We start from the raw sequence: 27,219 nt of genomic DNA on the forward strand, positions 1-27,219 counted from the left end.
ACAAAACCCAACAGCAAGAGATACAAAGAGAAATTCCATTCAGAATAACTGTTGATACCATAAAATATTTGGGAATCTATCTACCAAAGGAAAGTCAGGAATTATATGAGCAAAATTATAAAAAAGTCTCCACACAAATAAAGTCAGACTTAAATAATTGGAAAAATATTAAGTGCTCTTGGATCGGCCGAGCGAACATAATAAAGATGACAATACTCCCTAAACTAATCTATTTATTTAGCGCTATACCAATCAGACTTCCAAGAAAATATTTTAATGATCTAGAAAAAAATAACAACAAAATTCATATGGAACAATAAAAAGTCGAGAATCTCAAGGGAATTAATGAAAATAAAATCAAATGAAGGTGGCCTAGCTGTACCTGATCTAAAATTATATTATAAAGCAGCAGTCACCAAAACCATTTAGTCTTGGCTAAGAAATAGATTAGTGGATCAGTGGAAAAGGTTAGGTTCACAAGACAGAATAGTCAACTATAGCAATCTAGTGTTTGACAAACCCAAAGCCCCTAACTTCTGGGAAAAGAATTCATTATTTGATAAAAACTGCTGGGATAATTGGAAATTAGTATGGCAGAAATTAGGCATGGACCCACACTTAACACCATATACCAAGATAAGATCAAAATGGGTCCATGACCTAGGCATAAAGAACGAGATTATAAATAAATTAGAGGAACATAGGCTAGTTTATCTCTCAGACATGTGGAGGAGAAAGAAATTTGTGACCAAAGATGAACTAGAGACCATTACTGATCACAAAATAGAAAATTTTGATTACATCAAATTAAAAAGCCTTTGTACAAACAAAACTAATGCAAACAAGATTAGAAGGGAAGCAACAAACTGGGAAAACATCTTCACAGTTAAAGGTTCTGATAAAGGCCTCATTTCCAAAATATGTAGAGAACTGACTCAAATTTATAAGAAATCAAGCCATTCTCCAATTGATAAATGGTCAAAGGATATGAACAGACAATTTTCAGAGGATGAAATTGAAACTATTACCACTCATATGAAAGAGTGTTCCAAATCATTATTGATCAGAGAAATGCAAATTAAGACAACTCTGAGATACCACTACACACCTGTCAGATTGGCTAAGATGACAGGAAAAAATAATGATGAATGTTGGAGGGGATGCGGGAAAACTGGGACACTAATGCATTGTTGGTGGAGTTGTGAACGAACCAACCATTCTGGAGAGCAATCTGGAATTATGCCCAAAAAATTATCAAATTGTGCATACCCTTTGATCCAGCAGTGTTTCTATTGGGCTTATACCCCAAAGAAATACTAAAGAAGGGAAAGGGACCTGTATGTGCCAAAATGTTTGTAGCAGCCCTATTTGTAGTGGCTAGAAACTGGAAAATGAATGGATGCCCATCAATTGGAGAATGGCTGGGTAAATTGTGGTATATGAATGTTATGGAATATTATTGTTCTGTAAGAAATGACCAGCAGGGTGAATACAGAGAGGACTGGCGAGACTTACATGAACTGATGCTAAGCAAAATGAGCAGAACCAGGAGATCATTATACACTTCCACAACGATATTGTATGAGGACATATTTTGATGGAAGTGGATTTCTTTGACAAAGAGACCTAACTGAGTTTCAATTGATAAATGACAGACAAAAGCAGCTACACCCAAAGAAAGAACACTGGGAAACGAATGTGAACTATCTGCATTTTTGTTTTTCTTCCCGGGTTATTTATACCTTCTGAATCCAATTCTCCCTATGCAACAAGAGAACTGTTCGGTTCTGCAAACATATATTGTATCTAGGATATACTGCAACATATCCAACATATAAAGGACTGCTTGCCATCTAGGGGAGGGAGTGGAGGGAGGGAAGGGAAAAAAAATTGGAACAGAAACGAGTGCAAAGGATAATGTTGTAAAAAATTACCCTGGCATGGATTCTGTCAATATAAAGTTATTATTAAATAAAAATTTTTAAAAAAAGAAACACATTAAAAAAAAAGAAAATGAATAAAAGTATATCCAGTATTGTAATAAGTGTCTAGACACTGTGTTATCAAAATTTTCAGGAATAGCTGGAACACTGAAGAAATGGTAGAATCTCTTTTTATTATCTTTTTATTTAAGATGAGTGGAAATTTATTATCTATGGAATAGGCACTCCAGAGGACACAGTTGAAAGGCTCAGTAGGATTTGGTCAAAACTTGAAGCAGGAGAATTGAAGGGGATGGGAATAAAGAATCAGGTGTTAGGGGAAGGGAATGGGGTTTGGATAATGACCTGTGGATTTTCATTATGACTGTGATGTATAAGGTGTAAGGCATGAAAATGTTCATCACTGAGTGGAAGGTTCCACTTCTTCTCAGATGAGGCTAGAATTTAGGATAGAGACAAGTACTCATGATATGAAAGCTTAATAAAGTGGAAAGCCTTATTTCACCTTTCCTCTTCCCCTTATAGGCTGAAGATCAACCAGAAAACTGCATATCAGGATCTGGAATTCAAATATGCACAGCAGGCGAAATTAGTCCCACTTCCCAACAACTTTATTCTTCATCTTCCCTCAAGGATCAAGAACAATAAAATATGAAAGATCAAAGGTCAAAGAGAAAGTTAATCCTCTTTGCACCGAAGACATTTTTATATCTCAGTTTGGAGAGCAGTCTGACATTAGGAGCTAGAAGCTATCTTGTTCTGGCACAAATGGAAATCACTCCACCTCTAGAAACTCAGGAGACATGTGCAACAGGAAATGGAAGGTTCCTAATCAGAGGATATGAACAGATCACTCTGCTTCTTACCTGCAGATGTAACAGACCTATAGCAATTCTCTAAAATTTTAAGTTACAAGAAAATACCAAATTACATTGGCTGAGAAGTTCTCTTTTCTGATAATACTCAATACCAAGGAAACCATTGATTCATTGCCTATTTATATCTTCATCTTTATATTCAGTTTAATAACTCTGAAAAAACTTCCATATCAGAAACTTATAATTCCAAGAATGTGTGTATATATATATATATATATATATATATATATATCAGTAGTTGGAATGAGATGGTTAGATGTAAGGAATCATGTTGTTGTTTGGTCATTGCAGTCATTACCAACTCTTTGTGACCTCATTTGAGATTTTCTTGGCAAAGATTACTAGCTAGAGTGGTTTGCCATTTCCTTCTCCAGCTCATTTTGCAGATGAGGAATCTGAAGCAAACAATTAAGTGACCTGTCCAGAGCCACACAGCTAGTAAGTGAAGCTAGATTTGAACTCCAGAATGTGTCTTCCTAACTCTAAGCCTAGCATTCTACCCACTGCAGGATAGAATCTCCCTATGGAATCATAAGATTATATAGTTAGAGTATGAAGGAACATTAGTGATCAGTGATTCCCATTTCCTTATTTATAGATGATTGGAGGATTGAATTATTTGCTTAGAATTACACATAAAGTGAAATTAAAATCTTGTTCTTCCTTTCCTCTAAGGGTTCTAAGTAGAAAAGAAGCAAAAATGCCCTTAGGAGTAAGTTTCACCATCAAACAATAAGGAATGTTTTTCTTGAAAAGAAATGAGAGCAAACTCCTCACTTGACAGAATTCAGTAATGAAGATGAAAATATTAACCAAGCATTTTGTGCTGTTTTCCAAATCAAGGTCAGGGTCAATCAAAACACCAAATATGATTGCTGAATAAAAAACAATAATGATTATAAATACATTCTGACTCTGACATTTAGACTGAATTAGTATGCTTAGTGAGGGATACCATTCCAAGAAAATTTTATCAAGAAAATTTTATCAAGTGTTATGCTAATGGACCATCTAATCTGTTCATCCCTCAATGAATGAGTACCCCAAAAACATCTAAAGAAAAGGAGTAAAAGATAGCAAACTTCACTGAAATAGCCTAGTACAAGCTTGTGAAACTGAGAGGGAGCATGTTTCTGAAATAAAGCTTCAAAGACAAATATAGAAATAGAAAAGCAATGGAACTCAATGTACAAAGAACACATATAATTAATTTACACTAAATAAAGTCCATTTAAAAAGTAGAAATGTTATTGTGAAAGGCTAGAGAAATAGCAGTTATACTGGCTTATTCTTACCACCACTTAGTTTTAGGAGTATAAGATTTTTGAGGACCAACAAGTAAAGTAACTTGTCAAAACTCACAGGTAATAACAGAGCTGAGACTGGTCTTCTGATTCTGAATCCAATTCTTTCCCTTTAAAAAAAATCTTTATGATTATAAATCTAATAAAAATCAAACACATGAACTTTTAATGTAGAAAATAAGAAAAAAAGAATTGCATATGAAGCTGTAAACTCCTGCTCAGTCGAGTTCATTTTATTTTTTTCAAAATTAGTTTTAGTATATCAGTAACAAAACTGTTATGTATTTGCTTCCCCTTCTGGTTTTTCTTCCTTTGTCGAACCACACTGGCCAATTTTCACAAGAATCTAGAAACCTAAATCTGTTTGATCCTTCTTTTCAAGAGGAATGGATAATTCTTTCAGTATCTCACTGGCAATAAAATTACTCTAAAATCAGAAAACTTTGTATACTACAGTTGTCCCTGTGTATGCTATTAAAATTTTAATGGTTCTCACCAGACAAAGTAACAAGAAAGTGAAGGTTAATATGATTTAAATGAAGATGAGTTTTGTTTTGGATTGTTTCTAGAACTTTTCAGAAATGGATCTCTCTGAATCTAAAGTTCTAGAATGAATGAAGTTTAACTATTCAGGACAGTATAAAAAATAAAATTTAGTATAGTAAATTTGAGTCTCATGCCAACCTCAGGCCATTTACTCCATTAAAATAAGAAAATGAATAGTATTTATGTTTGTCTAGAGTTCAGATTAAAAACCAAATACATCTTAAACCAAATTAAAACCAAATTCTTGAGATTTACTGTCAATCAACTGTCAAAGGAATTTTTTAAATGCTTATCAGAGGTTGAGGATATTTGAAGGGCAATGCTCTTAATCCAGTGTGGATTTTTTAAATTATTATTGTAAAGGCTCATGAAAGTGCTCTTGCCAACCAGAAATAGATATAATTATTTTCAAAAATAACATTTAAATTTACTAGATTTCAAAAACTAAGTTTTTAACAACCATCAAAAAGGCCAGAAAATGTATTTCTTAGATTAATTAGCTTATTCAGCAACATTGATTTGGTAGTTTCAAGTTTATCATAGGTTAATAACTATGCTGGCTATAAGAAAAATGGAAATCTTGAAGATTTCCCTGGATTTCTACTTATCAATGCATATTTCTGATGATATGGACTAACACCACTTAAGATAGGCACTGCATAAACAAGTTGATTTTATTGGACATTCATTATCCAGGTCCTAGTAAGATTATCATAGGATTCCTAAATCACACAATTTAGAATAAGAAAACATCTAATCCAATTCCTTTATTTTGCAGATGAGGGAACTGAGGCCAAGAGAATAATTTGCCCAAGACCATATAAGTTATAAGTGACAGAGTTGGAATTCAAAACCAAACTACATACTACATATGATGAAAACCAACACAAACACACTAAACCTCATAACTATTTTCCACTAGCCCTGATAACTATGAATTGTTCAAGTATTCTCAGATTTGGTGGCTCTGGAGTAGAGTGGGATAGCTACTTCATAATCCAAAACATGCAGCTCCAACTCTTGTCCTATTTCTCCTTCTTTTCAAATACCCATCTTCATTCCTTTTAATCCCCTTTATCTGATTATTCCTTAATTTTAAGAATTCTCTCTCAAATAAATGATTATTCCAAAGTATGTTCATAACAACCTTGTTAACATTATGGGTGTTATGAACTTCTGGCATATTTTCCCAACACAGATAACTAATAGATCAACATAGATTTATGGATACTTGTGTTTTTATTTCAGAGATTGTAACAAAAGCACTTCTAAATCATTCTACTTCAGAGTGAAACCTATATTTATGTTTTCCTTTAGGGAAGAATATTTTTGATGATGGTGAGAATTTTTTTAAAAAAAGAAAAATGAACTGACAAAATTTAAGAGAACCCTTGTCAATTCAACCATGACAAATCCCAGAAAATACAGTCCTAGTATATAAAACTGATTAAACTGAGAAACTTTTAAAATTATATCCCAGTTGAATAAATTTAACTGGTTTAAAAAATGCATTCAAAAATCCTCAGTTCAGATCCCAATTTTGTTGCTTATCAAAAAGTTTACATGACCCTACCTTGGTTTCCTCAGATGAGAAATTCTAGAGGTCTCTAGTTCGAGTTCTGAATTTACCAAATAAAACTATAGGCTTTTTTCCCTAAATGCAATATTACCATCTAGTGGCCTGATTGAAAAATAACAAATTAGCTTTTTGGAATCATCCTAAATTGACTTCATCAGTTAGGCTTTTATTTGTTGTTTGTTATCTTAAGTTCTTGATCAGTGGTTTCATCTGTAGAAGGAGCTTTCAGTGTGAAAACTTCTTCTATCCATTCAGATAGATGTCTGCTGTATAATTTAGATTCACAGAGAATAATCTAGACAGAGAGCAGTCACAGAGACTGGTTCAAGGTCACATAACTGATATTTGTTAGTATATAAACCCAAGCTTTGTAGCAGGCTTCACTCAATTTGCCATGCTGCCTTTCTATCCAACCTTTTTGAGTTGAACTCCATAAAATTGTTCATACATTTGAAATTTGAAAATAATCAAATAATCTACTAGAATAAATCTTTTTTTTCCTTCCTACTTCTTCTATAATTGGAGATGATCTTAAAGAGATCTAACCCATCTCCCTGCTTCCAGTCTTCCTCTTTCCTATATAGACCCTAAATGCTGCCTGAAATATCCTTTTTCATGTGATCCTCTTGCTCAAGAAATTTTTCAAATTATTGTTTGAATCAACATTCAGTACTCTCCATAATCTCTTTTACATATCTGACCTTAAATATTATTATTCCCTGTGTTACATGCCTTCTCCTCCAATTAGTACAACATAATCATTATCCTCTAAATATATTACACCTACCTCTGCATCTCATCTCTGCTCAAGATGCTTCCCCTGCTTAGAATGTTTGCCTATTCCTCAACACTCTACTTATAATATCTTACCCTTTCTTTAAGGGGTAGTTCAAGCCCTACTTTCTCTGTGAAACCTGCCTTAGCCCACATTTATCCTTTAATAAGACAACCAACTGTCTGTACATTTGGACACTTAAGCAAACAGTCCTTGTTATCTGTGATTTGTTTGATGAGTTAATCTCATCTCCCTCAAGAGTGGTGAGATAAAAATGAGCCCTTTCTTTGGAAGCAGGAGAAATCTGGATTCAACCCTGCCTCTTATAATTATTAGCTATGCAGCCATGCCATAAATCACATCACTTCTCTGTGCCTCAGTTTTCTTAACCATCAAAGTAGGGACAATTATATCTCTTCTACCTACCTCCCAGAATTTTTATAAAGATCAAATGTGATAATCTGCATAGAGTACTTTGAAGAACCTAAAGCACTACAGAAATGTTAGATGTTGGCAGGAAAAGGCTTTTTAAAATGGTTCCTTTGTTTCCTCTTCCACATACCTAGCAGAGTGCTCAGTATTTTGTAATTGTTCAATAAATACTTGCTGCTTTTAAACTGAATGGGAGAGAAATTGTGGGTGTAGAACACTGCATAATGTAAGACCACTTGATATTTTTAGGTCTTTGTTTTTGTTTTGTTTTTTTTTAAATTTTATAAGGAATAGCTCTTGAGTAGGGGAAAAAGGAGAGATATATTGGTAAATTGATTTAATTGGTATAGAGGACTCTTAGATGAGGAGGACTTGAACACAAATTATATGGTGATTGAAAAAAGGTCAATTTATAATTTTTAAAAATACATTCAATGGGACAAAATGGAAATAACACTTCCCTCTCTCCCTATTCCCAGTAACAAAATATCACTTCAATTCAAAAATGAAGCTCCTGATGTTAGTATTTTCTGCAGCTAAGATTAAGGTGAATTAACTTCCCAAGGTTCATACTGGGAATCACACTTTTAAAAAGTCATACTCCTTTGCTTATTTTGTTGTGCATTTCAATAAGCAATATATATTAAATTGTTCCTTCTTTCCTAACACAGCTTCTGAAGGAAGTACCATTAACATGGATTCTAGTTAATGACAGTGGAAAGCAGATTATTTCAGAAAGTGTATACATACTCTTTGGACATACTCACTTTTTTATCTTCAAATTTGGCTCTTTTTTTTCTCTCATCATCATGTTTAATTTCTTCGTGTCCAAAACTGGGACCATAATGGGTTTTGTCTAGACAATGAATAGATATTGGGTTTCCAATCCTCATGAATTTTAGAGTTTTTCATTTACCAAACACCATATTTGCTGAGAAAATCTCCTGCTCATTTTGGGCAGATATTTACCACTGCCCACAGAGGTAAATAAGGACTATTAGTATAAGAGTATCATTTCTCTTGGAATGAGTCTCTGATAAGTCTTAGTGAGAATAGTCCTCTCTTCTAATTACTTTTAGCATACATGGTCATTCATCTCTCAGGTACTTTTAAAAGAATTTTTCAGGTGTCCTATTGCTAAGTTAAATAGATCTCTGGGAAGACAAATCATATAGAGTTGGATATTTTCTCTTCAATTTTGCACAGTATGGAACATATATTTTAATAAATATAGTTAAGGTTGCCTATGTTTTCTGTATGCTGTCTTTCTAGGCAAAAAAGTCCATTGAAGTGAAAGATATTTGGGTGTTTATTGAAAATGCTTCACTAGTACAAAATGGAGAATTCTTTTCAGGCATTTAGCTAATGTCATATTTCCAGCCTGGCCTCTCTTTCCAGTGCTATTCTCAGAGCCATCTCTCCGATAGGGGCCCCTAGAAAAGCTGTCCCAGGGTTGAGGCACTCTATGAATTATTGCCCACTCAAAATCCAAGTTCATGAGACTGCACTAATGTGTTTACTTTTACCAGCCAGCCAAAGGACACATTAGCTCAAAATAAAAGGTATTTAATTACATAGCATAGCAAATAAAGTGACAAGAAAAGATCCTTGCTCCCTTCCCCCAACAATATGGGATAAATATTTCTGTGGGTTAACACACAAATATTAAGGAAAGACAGGAGGAGCATACATATGACCAGGGAAATGTATATAGAAGGCCCACAAATAAGGAACATGTAGTCAGGGGACAGACAAGAGATGTCATATATAGGGAATCGGACAGATACTTGACAAGGGCATACATTTATCTGGAATAATTCACATGTCTAAGGCTAGAGATATATTGATATTCTATGAGTAAAAAAATTGTCCACTGGGAATCTCTATAAAGCACATGGTCACAAAGATGCTCTCTAGTATTATCCCTTAGGTTTTAGCTATCTAAATTTTTCAGGTACAAATGTTATTCTTTATTCCCACTGATGCTACCGAAGTAGCTAGTTAATCTCCATTTGTAGCAGAAAAGATTACATGCTCTAACTCTTAAAATATGTAACCTAGGGCATGAACTAACAAAGCCTTTTTTTTTTCTATTATTTAGTCATTTACAGTTGTGTCTTAAACTTCATGACCCCATTTGGAACTTTTTTTGGCAAAGTGGTTTGCTATTTTCTTTTCCAGCCCATTTTACAAATGGGAAATCAAGGCAAACAGGGTTAGATGAATTTACCTAAAGTCAGAGATCTGATATGTGTTTGGGATCATATTTGAATTCTGGTCTTCCTGACTTTAGGCTGGCTCTCTATCCAGCATGTCACCTTAGCTGTCCTATCAGTCTATCTAACAACCAAATAAAAACTAACATAATGCCCTAGGCTAAGATTAAATCTTTTATTTTAACTGAATTTGGCTAGTACTAACTTAAAGTTCATTATACCAAGCAATTATCACACATAGGGCTAGGAAATACTTTTTAAAAAAAATTCTTGTTACATGCTTGTTTGTAATCTTGCATCCTCAAAATCTATCTTGAGAACTCTGATCCCCCAAAAAGCTTATAGGAGTTTTGTGGAGGCTAGGGATTATGAAACCAATGTGCATCCTAAACTCACTCTCGATTAGTTTGCAAATGAAGATGGAGGAAGCAGACAAGGTTCACTTGCCAATCTATCTTGCTGGCCTCCTTACATAATACAGTTTTTGTTTTGTTTTATTTTATTTTTATGGATCTGAAATTCCTGCCCTGCTTCAATCTTGAAATCAGAGAAGAGTCCTTAGTTTTCACTCACCAAACAGACTTTTCTAAAAACCATGTTTCCAACAGCATAAAAAATGAGTAATTTCATTTAGCATGACATTAAAAAAAAATAGAGATGGTAATATTTTCAACCCCTGGAATATTAATAGTATAAAAGATATAAATTATTTTATAGGTGGAATTTTGATTTTTAAAGCTTTTTAAAGAAGATGATAAAATCTTTTGAGTTATTTCTCATTACAAACCTTAATTATTTATTTTCAGTCTTGGCATGTAAAAATAATAATAAAGATTTCTAATGCAATTTTGAAATATCTCATTTCATCCTCACAACAGAGTAACACAGCTAATGAACATCTGAATCAGAATTTGAGCTTGTGTTTTCCTGACTTAAGATCCCGAATTCTATCACCTGGTTGCCTTCATTTTAGAATTAACATGTTCTTGGTTATCACTTCCCTCCTTATTATTTTTCTATAACCTAATTGTTTATGCTACTGTTCTCTCATCTGAAAACATGAATAGAAATAGAACTTTAATCACTCTTAAATCCCACATCTTTCATGAAACTTTTCCTGATCATTTGTCCCTGATTAAACACCAGAGGAGAATAGACCTTGGCCAGAGAGAGCAGGATCAAAATCAAATTCTTGTCCACCTCAAAGTCCTAAAACTTCCTGTTCTTTCCATTCATTTGGCATTTGTTGATTCTTATCTTGTGTAATATGGTTTATGTTGGTCTTGCTCTCTGAGGTCCAGACCTGTTATATTTTAACTCTCTTTTCAAGATTCTCTGGTACCCTGAGGGGATTAGAAATTATATCTGGACTCTGTCATCATCTGGGAACATATTAATTGAGTTTTCCTTCACTTTATGGGTCCCTTGACCCAACATCTCAGTTGCATTTAGCCACTTAATGTCAAGTTATCTTTACAAAAGTATATTTGCTTCATAGATACAAGAAAACCAAACTTTTTTTTTCCAATACTTTAGTAGCATAATGCTATCCTGTATGATTTTGGTCTCTGGAGATGGAAGGAGGATTAGATTCAGAGCCTGTCCTTTTCCTACATAATATTGGTCCCACCAAGTTCAAGTTCAAATTCCCACTAGGCTACTCTCCCAGAATCTTGTTCTTTAGGGCTTTAAAAAAAAAAAAACTCTAATTCCTTTTGGGTTGGCCATAACACCACACTGGATTCCTGGACTTATAATGTAAGTTTTAGGATAGAAATAGAGCTACTTCCAATTCCTTGACTTCCTCATATATACTGTTCCCTCACTTGTATATCATGGCATTATTATCTCCCTGATTCATGATCCTCTTCAAGAATAAAGGACAAATAAAAACAACAACAGGAAAGATGCTGGTAAATATTTAAGAAATGTCTCTAAAAATGAACAAACACACTTTTAACCTTAAATTGCATTATTAATATTTTCTCCATTATTTTCTTACATTTTGGCAATCAATGAAATAATCAGTTGCCCTAATGTATATCCCACAAATAAGTTGCAATTCACCCTTGAAATTTAATATTTGCCTTTCCATACAGCTAGATTCTAACTCTAGACAGCTGTGGTTCCTACATATCCATAAATCCGTCTCTTCTGAGAAACACTGTTCTCTGACTAATCTCACAGCTTCTGGAAGGATACACGTGATCTAATTTCTGTCACATGCTGCTGGTAAGAACTGGACCTAACCTCTGTCCTAGGCCGTTTATAGATCGAAGAGTAGTAAATAAGGGGTGTTCAAGGAGGAATAGTACCTCTGGTGTGAGTGCTTGCAGAGGACTTCTGACAGCTGCTTATCCACTTTTTGCATCCACCTTCATATAATTCTTACTTGTGGGTTCAACATGTTGTACAAGGCACAGTAACCATACCCTGGTAAAACATCTCAGCAGGCAGGCTAAACAATGTTGAGGAAACTAACAGACCTCAAACCAATTTTTAAGTTAAGGGATGTCTACCACCAGGATGTGAAAACTCCTTCCAGTGTAATGGGTAGATGAGAACAATTTGTTTTAGTGGCCATAAGAGCAGTTGAGGCAGGTGTTGTGGAGTGCCTAGACCTTGGTCAGACATTAAAGATTCCATAACCATCCATTATACCTCAGGGGATTGCCTGTCACCTTGACTTTTGACTTGCTATTGGACTTTGATGACTTGAAAGAGAAAAAAAGGCTGATGACTTTGCATAACCCAGTCTCATTTAAATTTAAATTCATCATTGGTCCTCTTTGAAAAGGAAGGATGAAAAACAACAATGATGTTGCAAAGTATTGTCAATCTGCAGTGGGAGAAAGAATTTCTTCTTTGGGAACTTTATATATAGCAATGAAATCATAGATCCAATCTAAAAAGAAAAACTGTGAGTTATCTTTTCAAATGTATATGTCTCATTGGATTTTAATCAGAAAGACAATATACCATTACTCTACCAGGTAGCTGATAACTTGACAAGTGCTATACAAGTGAAAGTAAGGTATTATTATAGTGCCGCATTTATATGTAATTGTTCAAGGAGTGAAATGTGCTAAATGGCTTTTGTTATTGAAGCTTAAGACCCCAAACTTAGAAAATTTAAAGACTTTGAGGATGAAATGATTTCTGAAATACATTTTGCTATATGCTTTCCTTCCTTCTGCATTGAACATATTAACTTTTTCTTTATGCATAGGGCAATTGATTGTTGTATTACGTTTTTATGTGATGGGGGTCTATAGATGTTAGCAGGTTGTTTCCCACTAAGATAGCTTCATTCTGCTCTGCTATTTGAATTTGGTCATTTTTTAAATGGATTTCCCCTATCCTCTACTACTTTCAGCTTTCTCTTCTTGCTGCAATGGCCAGCCTTGAGAAATAGGAATGGAGAAATGGAGAAATAGGAATGAGAAATAATGTCTGTATGCAGGTATGTTTGTATGTTGTTTCTGAACTTCCATGATTTGAGAAAACAAGTAAGAATCTGAAGCAAGCAAAATAGGAATTTGGCTAGCGTGCAACATCCAAGGCGATACTTATTAGAGTCTAGTGTGAATATGCAGATAACTCATCCAAAAACATAGATTTTTTTAAACGAAATATACAGCTTATAAAAGCAATAGAGGATGAATGAACATAAAAGTATTACACTGCTACATTTCAATCAAAAAGCAATGTTGAGTGCCTAGTGTGTGCCAGGCACTACACTAAATGCTGGGAATGCAAAGACAGAAATGAAAGATCTTATGAAATGAATATTTATTAAGAACCTACTATGTGCCAAGTTTTGTGCTAAGCATTAGATGAGAACTTACTAGCTAGAAATAAAAGCAATGATATGAGGTTTCTTTAAGAAACATACCAGATTAATCTAATTTTGTTGCTGTTATTGTTTTTGCTGAGGGTAAATTTGAATTGTGACCCTGAGATGCCAGACATTTATAGGTGAGTTTTAATATTACTTCATCCAGAACTGAGCCTTCATGCCACTTTTCTCACTTACATACCCCTTCTATGTCAGCTCCCCTTTTGTATTGCCCACCATTAAAATATTAAGCCCTTTGATTTTGTTTCATCAGCACTGTGCAAAATGCCTGACACTAAGTAATGATTAAAAGATTATCTATCCATCATCTATCTATCTATCTTGCCTTCCTCCCTACAAAGATGCACAGTGCAAAATGTTTAGTAATTGCTTCAACATACAAGTTCTTTATTCAAAATAATTCTTTTTCTTAATTTAGATTTTTATGGACTGACTTTATTTTATTAATTAATACAATATTTTTGATGAAAAATCTATTTTCCCCCTCTCACAAAACAAAATCTTAGTATAAAAATATTCATAATCAAGTAAAAAGCAAACTCTTAACACTGGCCATTTCCATAAAACAATAACTGCTGGAAATATTTTATACATATCAGTCTTTTCTCCTTTGATCTTTTAAGAGTAACAGTAGCAGCAATAGCAGCAGCAGCAGCAGTAGTTATCAGTAGTAGTGCTATTTCTGTGTCAAAGAATATGGACAGTTTAGTGACTTTTTCAGAATAATTCTAGATTGCTTTCCAGAATGACTAGTCCAATTCACAATTCCAACAATGCATTAATGTGTCTATTTTCCCGTAGCCCCTCTAATATTTATCATTTTCATTTTTGTCAATACAATATATGTGAGTATCTCAGAGTTACTTTACTTTGCATTTCTCTAATTTTTCCTGATTTGAAGCATTTTTCATGGCTGTTGGATTTTTTTTTTTAATTTGAAAATTGACTCTATGGATGTCCATCAGTTAGAGAATGGCTGAATAAATTATGGTATATGAATGTTATGTGATATTACTGTTTTATAAGAAATGATCAGCAGGACGATTTCAGAGAGGCCTGGAGAGACTTACATTAACTGATGCTAAGTGAAATGAGCAGAACCAGGAGATCATTGTACACAGCAACAACAAAATCATACGAGGATCAATTCTGATGGATATGATTCTCTTCAGCAGGACAGTTCCAATCATCTTGTGATGAAGACAGCCATCTACACCTAGAGAGAGGACTGTGGGAACTGAGGGCGTATTACAACATAGCATTTTCACTCTTTTTGTTGTTGTTTGCTTGCATTTTATTTTTTATCATCTTTTTTTTTCCTTTTTGATCTGATTTTTCTTGTGCAGCAAGATAATTATATATGTCTGCATATGTTGGATTTAATATATATTTTTACCATGTTCAACATATATTGGATTACTTGCCATCTAAGGTAAAGGCAGGGGAATTAGTACACAAGGTTTTTCAAAAGTCAATGTTGAAAAATTATCCTTGCATATGTTTTGAAAATAAAAAACTTCAATTAAAAAAAAAAGAAAATTGACTATATTCTTTGATTACTTAACACTTGGGAAGTGGCACTAATTTTTATAAATTTGAATTAATTCCTAATCTTTTTTTTTAGAAATAAGACTTTTTCCAAAGGAAATCCTTTTTCTGAAAGAGGAAGTTTCTTAGTTACATTGTGAATTTTTTTTCTCATTTTATCTGTATTTGTTTTTGTTTGTTCAAAAATTTATGTGCAACCAAAATACATATATAAAAGTATGCGACTCAAGGTAATATACAATGAAGCTAGAAAGATAGGTTGGGGCAGGTAATAAAGGGATCTAAAAGCTAAGCAAAGGAGTTTATAGTTTATTCTAGCAGCAATAGGAAATCCCTGGAGTTTATCAAGCAGAGAAGTGAAGGGAATATATCTGTGCTTAAAGAAAATCACTTCAGCAGTCATGTGGAGAAAAAGCCAGAGTAGGAAAAGACATGAGGCTGAGAGACGCTGGCAGTAATCTAGGTGAGAAGTGATAAAGGCCTGAATTAATAAGGTTGCCTGTATGAATAGAGAGAGAAATGTTGTAGAGGTAGACACAGCAATACTTGGCAACTGATGGAATAAATGGTAGGGTGAAAGAGAGTGAAAAGTTTAACGTAAAGCTAAAAGTATGAGCCTGGGTAATTTCTTCCTTTATCCTTTAATTTGCTAAGTAAGTCATCTTCTAGTCTGCCATATATTCATTTGGAGCCTGTTGATCAGTCGTATCCAATACTTCAAGACTCCACATACCCTCAAGTCCATGGGATTTTCTTGGGAAAGATGCTGGAGTATTTTGACATTTTCTTCTCCAACAGATTAAGACAGATAAATAAAGGTTAAGAGACTTGCTCAGAGTCCCACAACTAGTAATTGCCTGAAGGCAAATTTGATGTCAGGTCTTCCTGAGTCTAGACCCAGAGCCTTATTCACTGAGCCTCCTAGATGCCTCCCAAGCAAACAGAGATTAAATGATTGCCCCAAATCACGTAGCACATTGTAAGATATTGGTCTTTACTTAGTTTCTATGAGATTTCTTTTCAATTTTCCCAACAGTTTTTATCAAATGCCAAACCCTTAATACAGTAGTTAGGATATCTGTTTTTATCAGATGCTAGATAATTGTGTTCATTGACTTCTTTAATTATCTTCACAAAATTCATATAAGGCTGCTTATAATCCACAAAGAAAATGCCAACGTTTTGGGAACAAGAGGAGCATATGAAGAGTTTTTTCCCCCTACAGTTGCATTTAGTGCTTTAGTGTATAAGCAAGGAGTTTGGGGGAAAACATTTATATAGCATGGCAGAAGGCTCTGTGGCTGATTAATATTTTTTATGACAAGAAAATGGCCAGAAGCAAACCTGTTAAATGGACATCAATATTATTTTTAACATGATAAAATATTACTGCAAAATATGTTCAATATTTTCAAGGCAACAAGTAAAACTGTCAAAGCTGAAGCTTCACTTTAATTTGATGAGTTTTAGCCAGTGTCATACAAAATGGATTTCAGAAACTATTGGGGAAAGGGAGAGTCTCACAAATGCTAAATCTATTCTGCAGAGTTTCTGAAATCCATTCTGTATGACACTGGCTAAAACTCATGCAAGGTAGAAAAGCTACTACATACAAACCACCACTTTGTAGACTCGTGTTGACTATAGTGAAGGGCTGTTGATACACCTCAATAATTAATAAACTCAAAACTATAAGTCTTCAAGTAGCTTATAAAGATTTTTAAGTCCATATCTTTTTTACCCTCCACATCCCAGTCAAACTGGACAACTAGACTTTCTAAGATGTCATTTTTCCTTTTCAGCCTCCATACGTTTACACACAATCTCCATGTATTTGATGCCCTCCTTCCTCATTACCTACTGAAGTATTTCTCTACCTTAAAGACTCAACTCTGCCTCCTCCACATATATAGACTTTGCTGATACATCCCATCCCATCCCAAAAGTGTTCTTTTCCTCTGCTAGAGCACTTTGGATTTCCTCTACTCCTACTACACTTTTCTTTGTACAATTATCCTTTCCACTCCAGACTTTTCCCCCATCACCATTTCAATACATAAGAAATTAAATTGGGGGCAATTAGGTAGTATAGTGGATAAAGCACCAGCCCTGAAATCAGGAGGACCTGAGTTCAAATCTGGCCTAGACACTTAATACTTCCAGCTGTGACCTAGGGCAAGTCACTTAACCCCAATTGCCTTGGCCAAAAAAAAAAAAAAAAAAAAAATTAAATTGTAATTTGCAGGAAATTTTGTAGAAACTGCAGATGATGCTGAGCCTGACTTAATCCAAATTTTACAATAAGGTCCTGTAAATGACCCTCATAAAAAAAGAAGAACAAAGGGAGGGCTAAAAAATTTAAGCAAATTTGCTAGATTTCTCCTAATCCCGTCAATATAGAAGGGATATCTGAACCTATTGGTTAGTTAGATATTAGCTGATTAAAATCTCTTTGCAGGCAGAATTTATTGCTTCTCTTTGCAATCCCTATCCCCAGTCTCTCCAAATCCCCACACACACCCCTAAGCAATTAAATATTGGTTGGTGAAAATGATTTTGCATATGGAGATAAGACTGAATTGGACTACCCCTATGGTCTTTGCAAAGCTTCTATTCTTACCTCTATATGCAAAATCATTGTTTGGCTTGTCTTTGGTGCCTGCCAGTTAAAAACAGGGAACAATAGTCATTAAAGGAATAAGATAAACTAATAAATTTCAAGGAGCTATGATTTGCCTTTTGAAATCTGTAGAGAATTAGAGATCTAAATTGTCAATTAGGAAGTATAAGATTCTTCCAGATTTCTAAGGATGAACCAAAATGTTTTTCAGAACATATTATATAGATTCAATAGCAATTGAGAGAGTCATTAAGACCAGAACTCAAAAGTTTACCTTGAACTCCTTCAGTATTGCTTAAAATAATTCAAAAATCATGTTTTTGCATTCTTCTCTCCCCTCCTCCTCCTCCTCTTACTCCTTCTCCTTTTCCTTTTCTTTCTTCTTCTCCTTCTCTTCTTCTCTTTCTCCTCCTTCTCCTTCTCCTCCTCTTCCTCTTTCTCTCCCTACATGTATATACAAACACATATATCTACATTGTATACAAATGTGTGTATGCATATATCTACACACATTTATATGTATATATATATATGCTATGATACAATTCCTTGCTGATATCTTTTTCTCCCATTCTTCTAAGAGTTATCCATTGAATACTATATATATGCCATAACCTCCCAAAGTCCATTATGCATCTCTATGTTACACTGATTTTTAGTTTCTTGGATACTATTGTATTCTTCATCTCTATGACATAAAGTAGAATGCTGATTTTAATGAAAAGTGGGACTTTGCTTTTGTGAGAAGTCTGTGGTAATTAAATGAAATTTTCATTTTCCGAACATAATCTAGCCCATTTCACCCTCCTCATTCAACTGTAAACCAAACTCATCATCTATCTGTGTTGTCTGATGGACAAATTCTAGTTCTTGTCAATTAAAATGCATATTGTATTCTAGTATATAGATATGCTTCATTTCCTTTTTTTCTTCCTGAGTAAATTATCAAACCAATCTCCTTTGAGTGACTACAGACATTTTCTAGGAAGCTCTATTATATATCTGATATATTTAATATAATCAGCAAAATGTCACCTATAAAGGAGCATATGAAGAGCCTCACCATTCCCACCTCTGTTTAACTTAAACTCTATACTGGAATTCCTTCATCATAATGGTGAACAGTTTGGGTATTTTATTCTTCTGATGATTATGATCAGAAGTTGTTGAACAGGATTATTTCCATTTTTTGGAATTTTAAAAACCTTAACTATGATCCAGTTTATCATATATCCAGTTATCTTTTCTGCCTATAAAATTAATTTTGTTTTTGTCTCTTACTAATTTTTCACTTTTTTAAGAGATTAAAGTATAGAATGTTATCTTATAACTTGTCTAGCAGAGCATTTATTTTCTTTTCCATTGACAAATTTGAGGCAGATAAACACAACAGAGCAATTTCCTTTCCATCAACTGAAAAGCGTTCATAACAGATATTTGCCTAGAACCTTAAAATGTACTAGATAGGAATAATTAAGGAACATGAGCATGATGCATATTCTGTAGGACTGTCCAATATCATTCAGGTGTCACTGAAAGGAACTGATTTCTCAACATACTGCACATATGGGCCAAAAACATTTCCCCCTAAAGTCATTAGTATTTCTGGCAAAAAAAAAAAAAAAAAAAAAAGAATTAGGATGGATAAAAAAAATTTTAGTAAAAACAAGGAAGCTGATTTATGTGTAAGTATAGATATATAATGAGATATATGTTTTCAGATATGGCTACTGAAGCAGGTTGTGGTCCCTTTAAGAAACTAGTCCTTTCAGATTGATTTATTCCTTTCTGATTCCCAACCCTACCTGGCTGATGCATTATCAATTCAGGAAGCTAGAACCTTTGATTCACAAATCCTGGTCAAAAGCATCCCTTTGAATTCCAATAGGAGATCTGGGCTTGTCCCAGCCCCCACAGGATCTGAGCCAACTTGGGACTCCACCCACAGGCCCCTTTAGCTAAATCTCCTATTATAAAAGAGCCAAATTAAAACCCTCTCTTTGCAGAGGTTCCAAACATACCAGCCTTACGCCTGGCATGCCAAGGGTCTCTGCCAACTGGAATAATGTTTCCAGTGCCCTCCTCTCTTTATCTAATACCTTTTACTAACTAGACTTGAACCTTATTTCCAATCCCCATAATAAACCTCTTTTATCAATCTAGGTTTTCGTGTCTGTAAATTCCTTTACAGAATACTACTTGCGCTGCCACTAGACCTCATTTAACTTCCTACCCTTGCACCGAATCCAAAGGGGTTGCAGGGGAGCTCCAATTGACTCCTTGTATCCCGAACTTGCCACTAGATCTCATTTTCATTTGGATACCCCAAATCTAAACCTCATCATTTTGGTTCCCTCTAGATCTCATCAGCTACTGTGTGGGTCTCTTTTGTTCTACTATATATAGCTTTACGTGGGAGAGTTTTTATTTGGGGAGGTAGAAGGAGTGGGAGAAAGAGTAGAAAGCAGAGATAAAAATATCAAAAAAAAAAAAGAAGATAAGAAATAGGAATCAAACTTTTTTTAAATGCAAAAAAAAAAAGAGAGGGAAGTTCATAATAAAGTAAAGATAAGCACAGTAGTTTTTGGTACTCCTGTGATAATTTCATTTTACACATATGTACATATGTAAATGTATAAAATTAATATAAATATATTAAATTATTTAACTTTAAATATATTTTTCTAAATAAATATGTATATAGAAATGCTAATCTGTGAATAATAATAATGAAAACCGTAATAATAGCATATACATAGCACTTTAAGATGTATAAAATACTCATTTTATTCTCACAACCCTTCAAGGTAGGTGCTATCATTATTCCCATTTTACAATCAAGGAAATTGAGATAGTCCGAGGTTAAGTGATGTGAGGATCACACAACTGATTTACTTCCTTCCTTTCTATCAATCCCCTTTTCTCTTATGTCTTTTTCCTCCTACTTTCTTGTAGGATAAGATAGATTTCTATACCCAAAGAAGTATGTAAGTTATTCCCTCTGAACCAATTCTGAAGATAGTAAAGTTTACTCACTTTGCTCCAACTTTCCCCTCTACTTTTCCACTCTAAAAACTTTTATTTGCCTCTTTTATGTTCAGATAATTTATCCCATTCTACCTCTCTCTTTCTCTTTCTCCCAGTGTATTCTTTTCTCAGTTCTTAATTTTTTTAGATATCATCTTTTCATCAACTCACATCTATGCCCTCTGTCTATATATACTCTTTCTAATAATGAGAAAATTCTTTTGAGTTACAAGTATCACCTTCCCACATAGGAATATAAACAGTTTAATCTTATTAAATCCCTTATTATTTCCCTTTTCTGTTTACCTTTTAATGCTTCTCTTCAGTCTTGTATTTGAAATTCAAATTTTCTATTTAGTTCTGGTCTTTTCATCAAGAATGCTTAAAAGTCCTCCATTTTAACTGAATGTTTATTTTTTCCCCTGAAGAATTAAACATAGTTTTTCTGGGTAAGTGATTCGTGGTTGTAATTCTAACTCCTTTGTGCTCCTGAATATCTTATTCTAAGTCCTTGGATCCTTTAATATAGAAGCTCTAAATCTTGTATTACCCTAACTGTTATTTCACTATACTTGGATTGTTTCTTCCTGGATGCTTTCCCTTTAACCAGAGAGCTCTGAAATTTGGCTATAGTACTCCTAAGAGTTTTCAGTTGGGGATCTCTTTCAGGAGGTGGAGCCTTTCAACTTTTATTATATTTTCTAAAATATCCAGGGCAATTTTCCTTAATCATTTCTTGAAAGATGGTGTCTAGACTCTTTTTTTTCCCCACATAACTTTCAGGTGATCCAATGACTTTAAAATCATCTCTCCTGGATTGATTTTCTAGGTCAGTTGTTTTTTCAATGAGATAGTTCACATTTTCTTCTATTTTTTTTCATTCTTTTAGTTTTATTTTATTGTTTCTTGATTTTTCATAAAATCATTAGCTTCCATTTGTTCAATTTTAATTTTTAAGGAATTATTTTCTTCAGTGAGATTTTGTACCACCTTTTCCATTTGACCAATTCTGCTTTTCAAGACATTCTTCTCCTCTGACTTTTTTGTATCTCCTTTACCATTTGATCTAGTCTGTTTTTAAGATATTATTTTCTTCTATATTTTTTGTCTCCTTTACCAAGCTATTGACTTTTTTCATAATTTTCTTGAATCACTCTTATTTCTCTTCCCATTTTTTCCTCTACATCTCTTACTTAATTTTCAAGATCTGTTTTGAGCTCTTCCATGTCCTGAGAGCAATTCTTGTTTTCCTTGGAGACAATGCATATAGGAGCTTTGATTTTGTTATCTTCTGTGTTTTTTGATCTTCCTTGTTACCAAAATAACCTTCTATGATCAGAATTTTTTTCTGTTGTTTGATCATTTTCTCACATTATTTCTTGACTCTTTTCTAATGTAGGGCTTTACGCCCAGGGTAAAGGGTATATAATCCCAAGCTTTAAGGGTTTTGTGCAACAGTTTTCAGAGGTACTTTTAGAGACCTATAAGTTTTCAGTTCTTCCAAAGAAGTCGATCTAAGAAGAGGTGTTAACTACTCTCCTAACCTATTCTCTGGTTTATGAATGAACCCAAGTACTCTTTTCTTCCTTGGAACTGTGACAACAGACCTTGCTCCACTTTTCCTGCCATCTTCTAAGTTGTCTGTGGCTGGAAAGTTATTTCACCTCTCCTTTTGTGGATTCTGCTTCTCCAGGAATTGTTTTATAGCATTATTTAAAGGTATTTGAAGAAGTTTGGGGGAGAACTCCAGCAAATTTTTGCTGTTTCTTTGCCATCTTGGTTCCACCTTCCTCAAAATTTCTTTTAATGTTTACTGTAAACCACCCTCAATCAGAAAGCTAAAATGAAAGGGCAGGTGTATATTAAATGGAAATTCAGGCTCCTTACTTTCTGTTCCCCCGTAGCAATCCACCTCTGTGTTTTATCTTTTTCCATTAGGTAAGGCAATTATGATGAAACACCAGTCGTTAGATGTCTGGATTCTAAAAATAGCTGACAGAATGTTTTGTTTGTTCTTGAAATGATCAGTTAATGGGAGTTCAATTTGAAAACACACATACACATAATTATATACATCTATCATTGCTGATATAGGAGCACATGCTATTCTTGAAAACTTGGTCTTTATAGGCTAAAGAAACAATAATGATGGAAGAAATCCCCTCCTCTTGATGGCCATACCTAAAGCTGCCCACCTATTTGCAGGGGCATTGGAGGAAGACATAAATATATATTCTAAACCATCTGGGTCATGTATCACAAACCGATTCAAAACATTAAGAAATCAGATAATGTAGAAATGATATGAACCAAGAGAATTCTGCAGCTAACAAGTTTATGAAGAAAAACAACTTATCATGGACAACTGCTGACAAGAAATCTTATCTCAAAGTCAAGAGGACAACTTTTGCTTCTCATTACTAATCTGTTCCAAGTAAGGATTATGTCCTTATTTTGCTTCTCAGATGCAACAAGAAAAATCACTATTGACACTAACACAGTGCTCATTTCCTCTGCCAAAGCTGATATTTTTTTATTTGATAAGATAGTGACAAAGCTTGAGTTAAAAAAAAATAACAAAAAAATAATTGAAGTAATATTTATAATCAACTGGATGCTCCAAAGAGAAGAATAATGAAAAATGAATCTCTATTTTAACTTGGCATTGTTAGAAAAGGTTTAAAATTATTTAACTTTTCACAGACTACATTTATCACCCATTGGGCATATCCTAGTGCAGAGTTGAAATGCATTGGTTATGTTCTAATTAAAATCTAGTAAGCCAGAAAATATTAAATAAGCTGAACTGTCCATGGTTTCCCAGAAGGCAACAAAAAAGAATACTATATAATAACCATTTCTCAGGTTGTCAGCAGTACTACTTTTGAAACAATAGCCTCTAATAGTGGCACGTGAGACTAATTTTTATTGAGAGTATGTATTGTAAGAAGCACAGGAAGACTTAATTCTCAACCAAGTAATGAATGGATAATCTATAATTTTTTTCAGCCACATTTCTATTTCAGGGAAATTTTGCATCCGGAAGAAGCAATGGAGCAATCTGCTGATGAAGTTCCATTACTATAAAGTTCTATTCCCTCAAGAGATCATTAAGCAGCTGAAAAATAATATAGAGACTTTATGAAATGGACTTTTGTAGAAATAGGTAATTTCTGATTACTTTAATTTATAATGGATAATGAAGAAGAAGCACCCATTATGCATTTTAAAAAGAATGATTAAGTAGACTTCTCATCTGATTAACCCCTGATGAAACTGTACAATAGTGATGAATAATCTCTCTATGTGGTCTATTCAACTGCATATCACAATCTGGGAAATAGTTTCTTCTACTTTATCAAAAGATATGAATGTTCAGTTCAAACTCATAGGAGATTTCATATTTCTTTCAGGAAGTTCTGAAATTTTTCAAATGTTGGTGCATTCAACCAATGCAATCCTCAAATAGAAAAATATTTGATCATGCAAAGAAAATTCTCCATCAACCTGAACCTTGTGCTAGATCTCCTCAATCCCAGTGGGAAACATCTTTAGTGAGTGTACATCTTGCTCTTATTTGACTCATCTGAAGTCATTGGTATATCTTGAATGAGCTTAATGTATGTAAGTGAGGTACCTTGTTGGAAAAGAGAACACTTAGCACACTACTGAGCACACAGTAGAGCTTTAATAAATGCATATTGACTTAACTGAATGTATTTTATTCTAATGAATCATTTTTTTCATAATCAACAACAAGCAAAATAGGATCTTGTTTTATCTACATCTTTTTGATCTCTCTCTGCTAATGACAAAGATATGTTCCATTAAAGAATATTACTCGTAAAAGTCTAAGTAATACCACCATTAAGATTGGTGTATTCTTGATACATGTATAGACAATTCTAACGAAAATTTGGTATACATGGGAAGATCGGCATACTGGTTAGTAGTTCTAAATCCTGTCATCGCCATTTTTTCCAGCAATAATGACATTTGAAATTTTCCCCACATGTCTTCTTCTTCAGATTTTCCCCACATGTCTTCACAAATTCTGTGAATTTTTAACTCAATTCATGCATAATTATTTCACTTGCAACATGAATCTTCTTTACATACTGTTGGTCTAATTTTGCTATTTTTCTATCTTTATTCTATCCAATGACCATTCTGCAACTTCTATAATACTACTTAGAATCATGATATTAGAGTGTAAGTGATATGTTTTTACTATTATTAATGATGAACATAATTATAAAAATCTTTGTGAATTTTCTCCAGTTTTCTTCTATTTACTATCCTTCCCTTTTCATCATTTAAATGCCCTCAGGATGACTTCACTTTCAATCTTTTATGCTTCTATATAAAATTATTGTAAGTTATTATTTCTAATGTCCACTGTCCATTTTTCATTATCAGTAACCATTTTTTAAAATTTAGGAATTAATTGCTTCAGTTACATGCAATAATTTTTTTCATTACTATTCTTTCATCTAGCTTTACAATAACAAACAATAATTATTAGAATAGAATACCAAAACTTTTGTAGTACTCAAAGCCAGTCAGACCTAGATTTAAGTTGCATATCTGAAATCTGCTAGCAATGTAATCATAGGAAAGTTCCTTTGACAAAAGAGGAGTTTTCATACTGGAGGTTTTCTATATCAAACTTCACCTTTAAATCAGCCAGTCTCATTGGCCTCATGTAAAGTTTGAGGTTATATACTGTGAAAGAAATTGAAAATGCCTGCTTCTAGTGAATGCTCAACTCTTTTTTGTTCATATTATTCAGAATGACTCTGTCTTCCTCCTTCATTCCCTACCTATCTTCCCATCTATTTGACTACTCAAGTGGAAATATAAAAGAGTTATTCAACTTTTAAGAGTCACTGGATGATAAAGACCAAACCCGTCATTACACCAACCTCATTTATATAGGATCAAGAAATTAATAGCATGTCACTCTCCAAAAAGTCTGATCATGGGCAGTGTGTGTGTGTGTGTGTGTGTGTGTGTGTATGTGTGTTTGGTAAACTAACTAAAAATTAACAAAAAATGACAAAATGCAAAGCTGAAATGGTTGTAGAGAAAATAAATACATTCATACACCACAAATAGGCAATTTTTGGAGGGCAATTTGTCACACAAGGAACCACAAAAATCATCATTTTTTTGATTTCTTTAATCCTATTATTAGAAATATGCCCTCAATATTCAAGAAAAAAATAGAGACAGTTCTTCAAAAGAATGCATGTGGTAACATTATCTGTAATTGAAAAGAACTCAAAAAACCCTAAATATACTAATTGGGCAATCACTAATTAAATTATTTAATATCAAAGTTATGAATTATAACTGTCATTAATTCCAAGCATGAGGAATATGAAGGAATTTAGATAGACAGATGAATTATTGTGAAACAAAGAAAATAGAACTAGAAGAGTCTCTATATTCAAAAATTATAAAAAAGGAAAATAGATAAATGGATAGAAAGAGAACAGAAAAGATAAAGATAGAATAACACATATATTCTTATGGTTAAACCATACATAGAAATTAATTTTAAAACATAAATAGCTGTATAGTTAATTAACTTTATTGGTTTTTAAGGTTGCATGTAACAAAAATATTGCATTATAATGACAACTTTATCAAAAACAAGAATGAAAGCATTTCCTTCATCTCAAATAGATGGAAACAAAGGATAACTTACCTGCTTAACTGTATACAGAAGTCGTCCATAGAAATAGATCATAATCAGGATGGGGATGACCAGGCAGAAGATGAAGAGACACATGATGTAGGATACAGATTGGACTGATTTTGAGGTCCAGTGCACAGAACAGCTTGTCCCTGCTCCCTCAGTTCCATAACTGCTCCAGCCAATCAGAGGTGGTACAGTCCAGATCAAAGAATATAGCCATGAGCCGGCAACAGCCAGTAGAGCCTTCTGATAGTCTGCCCCTTGTCTGGGACATAGGGTGAGGGTCCTGTAGCGCTCATAAGATAGGATGGCCAAAGAAATCAGAGACACAATACCTGCAACCAATCATTCAAGGCTTAGTTAAGCACAATATAATGGAGCCTACAAACACACACATGCATCCGTACACACAGTCTTTATATGCATTGTCTTTGCTCTCCTCTGCATTTTCCCCAAAGGCAAGAGTGATGAGTAGATGAGAAGAAAAAATTAGAGAAAGATCAATGTGAAATTGCCCCCAAAGTAACACCATAGAGGGCCACAGACAGTGGGAGGGATTCTCAGCGAGAGAAAGAGAGAGGGTTGAGACCCTTCAGCCCAGAGGGAAACTGCTATCAATGTCTGGTTCAGCTCTCATCTCCCCTTGGGGGCATTTCACCCTTCCTGAGAAGTGGGGGGTGGGGGGAGATGTGACAACCTGTATTCTACTAAAAGCAGAGATACTTGCAGTAAAAGATATATTAATAGTAGGGTGCTTATAGTTAGCACATGCTCAGTGTGCTGTGGTG

The 27,219-nt window shown here is 33.9% G+C and overlaps 1 protein-coding gene across 1 annotated transcript in view; it reads right to left on the bottom strand.

Annotated features, from left to right (window-relative positions):
• LOC127557095 (opsin-3-like) overlaps positions 1–27,219 on the bottom strand; it is an 83,153-nt gene that overhangs the window by 15,811 nt on the left and 40,123 nt on the right. The window contains exon 2 of the mRNA XM_051990551.1: positions 26,441–26,766. Coding sequence (XP_051846511.1) covers positions 26,441–26,766 — 326 coding nt within the window. The remainder of the gene's footprint in view (positions 1–26,440; positions 26,767–27,219) is intronic.

Source organism: Antechinus flavipes, chromosome 3 (genome assembly GCF_016432865.1).
Source record: "Antechinus flavipes isolate AdamAnt ecotype Samford, QLD, Australia chromosome 3, AdamAnt_v2, whole genome shotgun sequence".
NCBI classification, from domain to species: Eukaryota; Metazoa; Chordata; class Mammalia; order Dasyuromorphia; family Dasyuridae; genus Antechinus; species Antechinus flavipes.